The following is a 12,857-nucleotide window of genomic DNA, read 5'->3' as shown; positions in this document are numbered from 1 at the left end:
TAGGGTCCCTCAATAGCCCGAAGAACGGAAAAGGAAGTCCTAATCGAGCTGCAGCGTTATACCACATTAGCCACGATTGTGAAAATTTCCTGAAGAGGTATGCGTACCACAATTCAAAATGCCCGTATTCATGAACACTTGGGCTACTGAAACATTTCTTACCGGCACAATGAAAATTGAAGTTTTAATCTAGAGAGCTGCAATTGTCCTCATCCGTATTTCGGTGGTTGCATTTATCGGAGGAGGTTTCTCAAGGCTGGCTCAGACACTTGCGCTCAGTTTCAACCAAGTACGTTGTGCAGTCTTACGATTTCTTACGACGAGCGAATACACTGGCACCATCTCTCGAGGCGCCATTGTGAGATAGCATTACACCACCGGCAAGCTGGCCCCCCCCAATGTCCGTCGTGCATTTGTAGACCAGGTGCCACATACACAAACATTGGTTCGTTCAAGAGAGTGGACTTCCACTCCCATCCAGAAACAAACATGCGCCATGAAACACTGTTGTTAGTCCTCATAGATAGTATGTACATTTGATCTCACAAATACTACAAAACCTTCACTCCAGTGAAATGCAGTTCCAGGATCAGCTCATAGATGGTGATAGTCTGTATCTCAAAAGGCACAAGGCTGCATAGTGCACTCTGCTGCAACCAAACGCTAGCGTGTGAACCAGACTTTAGACCATGATGCATTTCTGAATGGCCCTCAACTGTCTCAAGATCCCTAATCTCCAACAGAATTGGGCTTTCAATTTTTTGCAGGGTGCGAGAAACTGCTAAAATGCACCTCGAAGGTAATACTTGAGCAAGATACAAGCCACAATCCAGGTGCCAACTTTTCCAGTTGATCTCGCTGCACCAGAAACGTACGAGACAAAATTGAATAAGAGAGTCTATCATAATCAGGTGTCAAATTTTGTGAACTAGGGCATATTTTCCTCCACTACTTTACCAAACATTGTCTCCCCCGCCCCCTCTCGTATGAAGAAAGGTGTGAAAGTGATAAGTGATGTTTATTTGCACAGATATAAGTGCGTACCCGGCGGCGTGCCAGGCAAAGTAGAGGTACAAACCCTTACGCAAAATGCGCCTGCTCGCCCACTGCCATGTATGTTAAGTAAACAAGGGGCGAGCACAGAATGAGTGAATATATGGTGGTAGCTGATGGTGATCGCAGATGATGACAACCTAGAACCATCGATCCCACCTTCAACAAGCTCAAAGAACATTTGGGCTTGGAGTTCCCACTGGCACTGGTATACAATTACCGACTAATCGTTAAGGGAGCTACCAACACATCCAAAGGTCAGGCTCTGGTCTTTCAAACTTGCGATGCAATGCAAACATGCAATTAGAAGCATGCACTCGCAGGTGTCCCCAACTCTGGCAACGGTTTCCCCAAAACCACAACCTTTCACTAGGGACGGCGCACCGAGCAGTGGGGCAGACGTACCTGAGTGGTACCTGCTCTCGTTGCGCGTGAGCCGCCGCTGGGCTCTCCTTTTGGCTCGGGTGGAAGGACTAGCAGAGCCTGTCAAGAAAGCCCCAGCGTCAAGTGTGCCACAAACCCCTCTCCACCTCGGAGCAGAGACAATGTGTGCGCAACGAGTCTCCCAACTGCACGATTACTCAGTCTTTCTTTCGTACGCTCAATTTCCACCAAGCAACGTCCCCAGAGTTGTCGCGACATTGAAGGCTGTTCTCGGAACTGCCAACACCATCGGCAGCAAACGAGGCAAGTGACGGTTCAACTGGCCTGCCCTTGCAGATGACCAGCCAATCCAAACCGCAGGAGCCACAAGTTTGAACCTCGCCTTGTCAGCGACCCCTGCACCCGTTCGTCTGCCGCACCGTAGCTTCTACAACAACCTTTAGCATCACATCTATTACAGCCCTTCCCTCGCACACCCCCGAGACAACTTGCTGCCTCTTAAACGAATACTAGCTATAGCTAGTTCACGCTGGAAATAGGATGTTCTACCTCGCAGTTATTTTGTCAAATGCAGGCAAGACATATAAGGCGAGTATAACAATTTTATTGGGATAAAGCTTGAAGTATCTCCCATTCGACTGTTATCTTCAAAATCTGCAGATTTCCAAAGTCTCAAAAACGGCGCTACCAAACGAGACACAACACAGAGAAAAGTATGGGTTTCAGAGGCTTAGCATGTTGAGAAATATGGGACGTCATGTGCACACCGTAACCCGAGACACACAAGCAGTTTCAGCCTCACAGTGTCTCATACTCCGGTTACCAGTGCTCCGTTTATTGCCATTGCCTCCGCTGCACACCGAAGGAACGCTTGGAGAGGCAATCCCATGATTCACTGAACTCTCACACGAAAAAACAGGGCGACGTTCGACACAACAGCTTTGAGGCACACTGAAACGGCCTCATGCACCCTCCGTGAAACTCTAGTCCTACAGCCAGACTTAAAATATACATATAGCATGTGGAAACCGTACATAGGAAAAAAGAAACTTGCTAGGAAACCTGGACTGACCATAGAAAAGCACTATTTGGAATTTGAGTGAGGACGGGGCGAAAAAGAGGACAACACATTTTCATGACAAAATATGACAAGATATTTGTATTAAGATGCCAGCGACCCACTTGAAAACTATTGCACTACTAAGATACACCAGTTTAAGATATACTCAAATGGATAAAGAAACAATTGCCAGATTATATTAATATTTGTACACCAATACCACCCAGTTATGTCACTCACTGCAAAAATAGCAGAACTGCAAGCAATGCGCAAACATAAAGTAAATTAAGAAGTGTTTCGACAGAGTCTAGCATCATATGAATAGTATTAATAAGGTTGAATTAGTTGGGTGCATTCACTCCATCTATGTATTTGTTATAAAGTAACCACACAATGTTAACAGGGAACTTAAAAAAATGGCAAGTTCATCTCAGCAATTAGAAACTTTGTGCAGAAACATATTCGAGCATATTTCATTTTCTGCAAATACACCAAAAAACCAATAAACCTCGATGTTACTAGGCTTCAGTGCTTAAAGTCTCCCGTAAGTTGAGGGGGGTCCCTACAAGAAGGTGGTGGTGGTGGGGAGGGGGGGAGGGGAGGAGGGGGTTCTGACGAGATGTACTAGATGCAGATGAAATAAACCACACTGCTGACTCTGCCCACGCTGTACCTGCCTGCAACCCTCGAATTGCTAATCCACAAATGTCACATCCCTGAAAACAAGCCATTTTATTGCAAGATATGATTTTGATTTCACTAATGCTGGGGCTGTGGAGGAGGGTCCCAGACCATCCGTTATAATCAGTGGGGGGTCTGAGACCCCTTGAGACCCCCCAGACTTGCCCTGCTAGGCTTACATGAGCCCTATATACCTATAACATACGCCTGTGGGTCTGTCATACAAGTCTATTGTTCTCTGGGCAGGGGCCCGCGGCCCATACCAGTGGTAGAATGGACAAAAAGAAGATTGGACCACTGGTGGAAGAAAAACCAAGAAGAAAATAACAGATCAATTTGGCTAGATCCAGTATGCTGGGATCCCCCGCTACGAAGGGGTTAGCCGCATATCCAAATCCAAATAGGCCATCGTCTTACCTCATCGGAATTTGCCCTAGTAGCACGCTTAGTTCTGTGATGTTCTTAGGATGTCCTAACATTCTGGGGATGTCCTATGAACGTCCACAGGTCACATCCCCAGAACATTAGGACATCCTAAAGACATTCACAGAACCAAGTGTGCTACTAGGGTAGGAACTGCCTATGCAAACTAAGCAGCACAAAAGCAAAACTCTCACAAAATGTAGCAAAGCAAGCTTTCAGATGCACACACAGTCCTAGGGCCTCAAACAAATGTTTGGTTTCCAGCAGACTGGGCAAATTCGCCACCCTATCCTTCAGATGCTCAACAAGAAATGTGCCACGCACGTGGCTGCAGATCTGGTCAACGGAAGCCATGGACCTAACGACGTGGGACTGCAAGACCTTCAAACACTACAGGGTCTCGCTGCGGGGTCTGCCTTGAAGTCAAACGTTTCCTACCTGTTGGATGGGGTGGCAGGTATGGAGCCAAGAGTCGGCCTCTTTTCTTTTCATAGCCTTTCTGGGTGATGTCACCTGTAAGCAACAGAACAGTCAACAGGAGCCCAGCCCAGCGAAGAACACAGAGGCCCGTCAGCCCATTTGCCACTGACCACACACCTTGAGGCATTCTCCAATAGAGAGACTGCAGGTTTCATGGCACAGCAGAAACTAAGGCTATAATGTGTCAAAGCAGCAGCTATTGTAGAAACAAGCATGAGCATTGGAAGAGAAGGAGGCTCTCTAGTAGTCAATTACAAGACGAAAGACAAAGTGTCAGCCAATTTCCCGAGAGTTGTCACGCGGGGCTCCGACTATGCCGCGAGCCACCATTTCCGACGACGGGCAATCTGCAGTCTAACAAGAAATGGGAAAATCAAGAGGCCAGAAAATGTTACAGGTACACTAATTGTTTTCAAGCCCCTTTAAAATCAATTGCACAAACTGACCTCTAAGAACTATCGCACAAATATTTTTATTCAAAATTGTTACTTTACAAAGAGGCAAATTCAATTTATATATGCACAAAGAAAAGATCAGTTGTGTGACGACACTGGAGAAAAGGCGAGCAGCCATGAAAGCAGTGAAGCGACTGGCCATTTAACTGCAGGCCTGCAGTGTGGCGGGACTTTCGAGGCCACTTTACTCTCATCGGATTGCTCCCGAGACAAGCGAGAGGAAAACCCAGTCAGGACAAAGGGGCAATCCAACCAAAGACATACATTTTAAGGGTGCCACTTTCATTCTATTGTAGTTCCTTCCTTTAATGGTGTCGCAAGTTTGCACACATTTCTGGCACTTCTGGTGCTGCAGTGGTTGCCCACGCGCTTGTCACATTTCACAACTGTCTTTTGAGGCAAACATAACCTCATTCTGCAATTCACCGACAAGTGGATTTGTAACACACTTCACCAACGTGAGCGCCCTTAGAGAACTGGGAAAATCTGTGCACATAACTGAGCAACAATGCTCATCCAATTATGCCGTCAACAGGTCACAATAAACTATACATCTTTGAAATTGGTGCAGCAACTGTCGAGTTTTCTGCTTACCTGCTTTAAAAATGCTACCGTAGAAAAAAATAAAAACCAAGTCCGTTTTAGCTCTATCCATATCAGAACTTAAGTACAATTCATATCCCATCTGTGAAGAAAAAAAAAGTACCCGACTTTACTTGAAGCATCTTTTATTTTTTATCGTACTTAGTGATCAACTGCAATCAATGAGGTGGTAGACCCACATACCTACAAAGGTCAACCACTGGCCCATTTGAGTCCTTGGATCCATCAGATCCTTTATTGTAAGGAGAGGGCGATAGCTGACTTATCGTGAAACATCATCCAGAATCTCCAGTCTTTTATCCTATAAAGTAAGATGCTAAGGGACTGAGCAAACACTTAGGAGTAAATGAAGGTGAAGACATGTCTTATTGTCCAAGGACAATTCATTTGCCTCTAAACAAGAATTTTTATTTCCCCAGAACCATCAATGACTGGAATAATCTGAATTAACACTTTGGTTTGAGCTAGCTGGTTCACGAGTTTAAAAGCAGCAACTGTCTGTGTCGTGCGGGATTTTTTCTTCGTCCTCGTCTTGTTTTGCACTTTTAATTTCTTAAATCTGAATAATCTGCCTAGCGAAGCCTTTTTAACGGAGAGCACCGTCCTGCCTTACATTTCAAAATAACTTCAATGTCACATTAGCACAATATTTTTCCCGTCATTGCAGCATTTAGAAGTTAATACAATAGTCCAGGCGCGTCTTCTTATTTTTTTTTTTTTTTTTTACACTGTATTTTGACACCAAGCAAGCAATTCCCAGTAGCAGACTGGTTGAAGCCCATATTCACCGATGTCCGACATTCCTGGAAGATGACACTTGCCTCAGTGTGCAAGTAACGGGAGCACAATCGGCAATGCTGACAGCCTGTCAAGGCACCTGCCCAAAACAGAAGTTTAGTCACCGACAAGTTGAGACCGGCGAGGCATCCTTTTCTCTGCCCGGCCTCCAGCATGCTCCCATTGCCTTTTGCCGCGCTTCGGCTGCACACGCAAGCTCCAAGGTCACGAGGCGCTCAGGCCTTATCTAAAGAAGGAAGCTCACACTGGAGGCTGGACAACAAACTCCTCCCTGCTGTTCTCATCCTGTCAGTGACTGTAGAACCCCTACACGTGCCCAATCCCCACACACGGAAGTGCACCAGTGCATGCAAAAACGAAGCCACCCAAACGGCCATACCATCTCGTGCCTTTCGTTTTCACAATACTGCATAAAAACGCCGAAGAGGAAGAGACGGCACGCGCCACAAAAGGCATCGCACAAGCCAAACTAATGTCCAAATTAAAAATTCAGTCACAGGATTGTCACCAAAGAAGAGACGATGACCTTCCCGCGCTCCGCCTTGAGCAGTCTCCCACGCCGGAAGAGGTACACTACAGAAGTTGCACCATGTATCAAGCAACCTTTATGAGCATGTCTATGAAACACCTCCACATTTTCAATTTCTGTGGCAACATTTTATTTGAAGAAAACATGCTTTCGTCCCTACGATTGATTGCTGCTCTACTGGAAACGCTTTGGAGAAGCGATGAAAGGGCCACATGCGACACTAAATTGTGTACCGATTTGCATGGGATGCTTTTGCCGGTTCAGTTTGTTATAACTATCTCGAAGGGCAACTCCGGTCGAAAACGAAACCAGAATAAATGACTGGCATCGCTTTAGAGGCACGAAATATGATCTCTGCTGAAATATTATGTCAAAGTGAAGCCGCATACTCCACTAGAGCAGATTTTAAAGATGCGACCAGCTGCTCTTAAGCAGGTGGCAAGCAGGTTAGCTTTTGATCAAGCATCACTAGGCGATGCCTCCCTCAGCACCATAGTGACGTCACGTCGCAGCATAATGGCTGATGATCAGTGTTTCCATGCTTCTATAGCAGATAGTTGCGGTCTTACTGTGGACGCCTGAAACCAAACTTTGAGCCAAGATATTTACAAAACTACACTCTCTACTGGAAACAAAATTGTACCTCATAATTCAGGGATACTGACTGAGCTGTAAACAGTCATAATACCAAATTAGAAAATACTGACCAGAGCCGCCCTTTAAGCAGATGTGAGGAAAAAGGAGATCCCTGTATTGGTACACAAACACAAAAGAAAGCATAGCAACATTCCACCATTTTAGAAGCCTCTCTGCAACACCGTGCAAGACCAAGCCTCTGCTACGAACATTTAGCACTTCCATGGAAAGACAAACCACTTCACTTCCGCTGCTTCACACCCAAATGCCATAGAGCTACCGTGCACGAGTGAGAATCGAGAGGCCCACATCATGCCAAGGCACTACTGCATGCAGAGTGCAGAAAACTTCACATCAAGAAAAATTAAGCTGCCTCCGGTATGAAAGGAACAAATTTGTTCACACAATTCAGCTTTCGGTGTTGCATCGGACTTCACGTGCCAGCGGTTCAGGAGGATGCGCAGTCGTCTGTCATTTCCTAGGACACTATGCCAACAGAGTGGAAGTATGGATTCATGTTGTCAGTTTTTTTTTTTTTTTTATTTCTTTCAAATTCAGTTAATTAGTTTTAGCTTTTATCAGGAAAGAAAATTTGTTTTAATTTCGGTGAATATGTTTCAGCAACAAAGGTTACCTTTTTTCTTGCAATTTATGCAGCATGTTCATTCAACCGAAGTCACATTTTTTTTATTTATTTTTGTGAGTACTGGACAATTCCAACGGTTGTAACCAATTATTAAATGGTAATGATTAGGTCGGTGCCATCAAGGAGTATGCAACAGCCATATCAAGGGGTCACAATTCAACAGCTAAATGATACAACTAAAATTATACAAGATAAATACGAGGGATAGCACATCTAATTGTCAATGTCAAAGCACGAAAAAAAAAAAAAAAAAGCACAGGCAAGAGAAGACGAAACGGATGTCAACAGGCTTTACCCAGGTTTAATGCAAGAAATTTTTAATTTCAATGGCCATTTATATACACCACAATTGCTTTATTCAACTGACAGGGTATCTATGCTCGCCAAGGTCTTTATTTGTACATGACACATGAAAGCCCAACTACCCAGAACACAATTTGCAGCTCGAAATTAGTTTTCTTCTCGCCCAAAAACCGCCGATCGAGAACAGGCCGGTTTGAGTCGTGCTCACTCTCTTCTTCAAGGTCACATGCTTTTTCCTATGGTTTAGACACAACCACCAAATATAATCAAAGTCGTGGGTCATCGAAGGCACACACTTAATATTAAAAAAGAAATATCATACCCATGTTTTGCAGCTTCTAAAAAGCTGCAAATACGTTGCACATTTTTGAAAAACCGGAGACGACAGACGAAAAAGGGGACAACACACAGGAAGTCTCAATTTGAGACGTGTTGTGTGCTGTCCCCTTTTTTGTCCGTCGTCTCCAGTTTTTCAAAAATGTGTAACATCAACCAGTTCGCTTGCCTACTCACTCCACCTGCAAATACGTTGGCTGAGAAAAAAAAAAAGATGCATAGCCACATAATTTCGGCAATATTCTCCTCCTCTCCAAAAACATTTCTGGCTATGCCACTGATTTCCACCCCCGAACACCTTTCAGCTCACTAGCTGTGCCATATTGCACAAAATTAGTGACCTTTTCAGTTAAAACCAAATGTTAAAAAATTATTTTGCCATACTCTAACTGTATCTTTTCTATCTATTTAAACAAAAAAGAACCCTAATCATAAGCAAATTGATGGGTCCTCTAAAATGCTGCCACCAAGTCCACCAAATTTGCTGAACTATAGCCACCCCAATCATACTGGGAGCTAAAGGTGAGAAAAGAGCAAGCTGCCCTCATATTAATGCTTATGTTGACATCATAACCTGCCAGTTCAAGTTTCAGTGCGAACTATTCGAAATTGCATTACCTTCCAGAAAATAGCTCTTGTCCTCGGCAGTTTGTTACTGCCGTTCAGAAAATGTATTTTGTTGAAAATGTTCGCATTGATGGTGGAGCTCCCCCTTCATGAGAAAAAAAAGCATAGCCATCGAAGCACGAAGCAGTCCTGAGCAGCCACAGTCTTGTACCTCTTAATCATTTCTATCCATTTCCCCATTCACATTATGGATGAATGTGGAGATTACAATAAGCCTGCATCCACAGAATACCACATCTGCATTTAATACCTTACCAGCAGATTTGATCAATTTTGATGCACAACCACCAGCTCAATGCAGGTGCTTGCGTGTAGATAAAGCTCTGCCGACGACCAAATTGTCAGTGACCTTGAATCATGCTACGCAGAAAACGGCAAAACGATAAAATTTAATGTGCCATACATGCAACGAAGTGACCCAGTTGCCTTCAGAAAGCAGCAAACAGAGGCACTTTTACATTTGACATTTGACACTTTTCGTCAATGTGAGGTGTCAAAGTCAAATTTGGGCGTTTTACGTGCCAAACCTACGATGGGCATCTGGCACGCCCCAGCGGAGGACTGAGGATTAATTTCGACCACCTGGGGATCTTTTGACGTGCAACCGAAAGCTCGGTTACACGGCGCCTTCTCCGCAATAAGCCTCAGTCATATTGCGGGCACCTCGGTCGGGATTCGAACCCGCCACCTGGGGATCCGTAGGCCGGCGCTCTCGCCTCGGAGCCACCGAGGCGGCTAATGTGAGGTGTCATGTTTGGGACAACACAGTGGGTGTTCAGGTAGGTGCACAATATAGCGCACTTAGATCACTGCACATGCAAAGCTTTGGCATACCAAGAGTTAAAGAAAAATATTATGGCCAAGACTAAAAAAAAAAATGCCAGACAAAAAAGTTTGTATGGTCTGTTCCGGAGCTGCGTAATTTGTAGTCTGCCCCCGTGTAGTCATGAAGACTAACAGCTGAAAAAGGGTGCACTTAGACATTTGCAAATTCTTGCTCCAAATGGCTAAAAGATGGGTCATTGACCACTGTGCAGAAAACGAGATCAAGTGCACTGTCATGGCATCAGCTCCATCCTCCACAGTCAACCCGTGCAACAGCGAAGGCTCTTCAGTGGCAAGATAGCTGTTCAAGCAGCTTCTAATAGACTAACAGCTTAACCAACAAATGATTCTGCAACATTTATGCTACAAGATTTCCAAGCCTGGGGCGATCTGGTGTACAACCTGTCAACGGAGCATATTTTAGATGGAAGGGTAAAACCTCCGTTCTGTTGACCGTTCTGCATAGGAAAACAAGAGCGAGAATTGTGGAAACGGTAGACACACGAGCCAAAATGCCAACGACCTGCCAAAGCCAACTGCGTTCATACAACTCTAGCAGGAAGTCTGCCAGCTCGTCAAGACACCAGAAAGCAAAAAGTGAAGTCGGAAGAGCGGCTGCAGCAACTCTCAACGAGCTGAGGAACGTCGCTAGTGTGAAACCTGTTGTCTGTGATTCACTCTGGTGACTGACAGGACGAAGACGGCAGGGCGGCCTCCAGCCTCGATGCCTTTCATGGTGCTTTGGCAGCGCATGCACGCTCAAGGGTCACGAGACGCCGAAGGTCGCGCTGGAGAGACCCGACAATCGTTCTCATCCTGTCGGCGACTACAGCAACACGAACCAGGCGAAGCCCAGGCTGCCCCCGTCTCGGTTGACTCACCCCGAAGGGCAGGGGTGGCAAGAGTCATACCACCCCGCTACGACATGGCAACGACGGAGCGTGCGAGCAGCGCGTTAACACCAGCCCCTTCTAAAGATGACTGGCAAATTATCCTGCGGAGATTAACGACGGTTCGTCAGCTTTTCCAGCACAAATCGCGTCCACTAGATCGAATACGTCCGCTAGAAACTATCCGAAGCGAACAGGGAGTGCGAGCTCCAGGGCGGAAGTTCAGTGCCGGGGGACCCGCGCCCGAAGGGATGAAGCTCACGATCCCACTGGCCGAGGCCAGTGCCCGAGGCCAGTGCGACCAGCTCCGGAAGCGGCTCATGTGGTCGGCATGCCGTCACGCCAGCCAGCAGGCCTCGCGCTGACCCCAAAAGCCGGCGCCGAGGAACCCGCACACGCCCAGAGACCCGAGGTGTCAGACGCTCCCCTGGGCAGCGGCGGGTTCGTCGGGCGCCCGTGCACCCCGGCGGAGACGGTCGCGGGACCCCCTGCGCTGACGCGGGGTCCGCCGTGACGCAGGGGACGCCATTGCGTCAGTCCGACGAGGCGTCCCAGTGACAGCTCCGGACGAAGAGCCAGCGCCGCGCTGCCGGAAAGCACCAAGGTCTCCGTGCGGCGCGGCCCGACGGGATGGCTGCCGCTTCCCGAGGGGGCTTCCCAAGCGAGCCCCGCACAATACGCGAGTCGTCTGCTTCGCCGCCGTTAGGCCTAGGCTCAAAGTCGGCCAAGGAACTCACCTTCAGACAACTCCAGTTCCAGTTCTGCGAGCTTCTCTCGCACGTCGGGGGGCAGGCTGGTAATGTCGATGTCCTGCGCCATTTTCGCCGTCAACGTTTCTCACGAACTGCAAGACCCTCGGCTCGCACGGGGGTTCATAGACGGAGCGCAGCCATAACTGGCCGACTCCTTCCTCCCACGGCGTGTGCACTGCGGATTATGCTAACTGTCCTAGCCATCCGTGCGCCACATCGAGATCTCAACAAACGGCGTCTCTCAACGATAACGCGTGTCTCCCAAAACCGCCCAGACCGCCTCGCCCGTTCACGAGTAGAACTCTTGACAACATCGACAGATGAAAGCAGCGACCCAGCCAGCGTAGCTGGCGTAGCCCGTTGGTCGGTCGCTCGGTGGTCTCGGTGCAGCGGCGTAATCCCCACTCCAGTCAACACGATTCTCCACACAATCCACACTGGCCCATTCCTAGACGCTGCCAACGCCCGGGTAGATAGATAAATAATATTGGTTCAGTCTTTTGAACTAGGTGGTAGCTTGCGCCATCTAGGCTCTCAAAGGAACGCCTGTGACGTTTTTTTGGAAGCGACCGCCCTGATGCAAAAGGGTTTTGGTGCACGGTGCACACCGTGCGTCGCTGGCAAGTGGAAGCTTCTCCCGCCCTCTTTCCTCTTTAACAGACCCTCCTCCCCAGCGTTCGCTCTGCTAAAGTGAAAAGGGGTGGGACGAGCTTCCTCTGGAAGGTCACATGACACTCGTACTGCAAAGGACTGGCTCACGGTGGACTGGGTTTGATGACCCGCAGATTCCGTTCAGGTTCATCGTAACATTTATGTGGTATTGTTTTGTTTTACATTCTTCTATCACCCGACTGCGGCGCCGCCTAGACATGTGCTCTGGAGCCATACGCCCCAGAGCACATGTCTAGAAGGTGCCGCTTTCGGGTGATAGTTCAGCGCCTCCACCAGCAAAGAAACCCAATGATGGGTAGTCGCCGGCGCGCCGTCTGCTTCTCCTGCCCCCTTCCTCGTTGCTAACAAAGCGACCTTGGCTTTTTTGATTGCGTACGTCCCCGCATGTATTATAAACATAGTGACCGGTTTGTCTGGGTAGAACTGAGCTCTTATTTTTGGTATTGTGGACATAATGCTCCGGGCATATCCTGGATCAGTGGTTCTCAAGGCATTCAGGGGTCCGCGAAGCCTTGTCACATCGGTCAAACCTGGAAATAAAAGTTTTTTGGTGTTTTTTTTTTTTTTTTTAGATCGAGAAGAAACGTTTAAAGTTTTGGCTGAGTTTTCTCGTGTGTACGTCAATGAGAAGTCTACTTCGCACTAGCCCTTACTTGTATCCATTCATTAAATCATTATCATAAATAATCTATACCTTTCCTTTT

The 12,857-nt window shown here is 47.1% G+C and overlaps 1 protein-coding gene across 11 annotated transcripts in view; it reads right to left on the bottom strand.

The window, feature by feature from the left end:
* The window catches only part of LOC8023515 (disco-interacting protein 2), a 100,575-nt gene extending 88,628 nt beyond the window's left edge, over positions 1-11,947 (bottom strand). For 9 of the 11 annotated variants that reach the window (XM_040500397.2, XM_042287334.1, XM_042287335.1 and 6 more), the window contains exons 1-3: positions 11,467-11,943; positions 4,040-4,114; positions 1,459-1,536 (exon numbers count right to left, since the gene is read on the bottom strand). In XM_040500397.2, the coding sequence (XP_040356331.1) occupies positions 1,459-1,536; positions 4,040-4,114; positions 11,467-11,548 (235 nt within the window). In that variant the 5' untranslated portion in view covers positions 11,549-11,943. Of the gene's footprint in view, positions 1-1,458; positions 1,537-4,039; positions 4,115-11,466 lie in introns of all 11 variants that reach the window. The other 2 variants (XM_029967678.4, XM_042287339.1) reach the window with 2 other exon arrangements.
* Positions 11,948-12,857: the final 910 nt, after the last annotated feature.

The sequence above is a fragment of the Ixodes scapularis genome, unplaced genomic scaffold, assembly GCF_016920785.2.
Source record: "Ixodes scapularis isolate PalLabHiFi unplaced genomic scaffold, ASM1692078v2 PGA_scaffold9__187_contigs__length_104089568, whole genome shotgun sequence".
Classification (NCBI taxonomy): domain Eukaryota; kingdom Metazoa; phylum Arthropoda; class Arachnida; order Ixodida; family Ixodidae; genus Ixodes; species Ixodes scapularis.
Note: the sequence above shows the minus strand (reverse complement) of the source record. Positions and strands in the feature narration are given on the sequence as shown.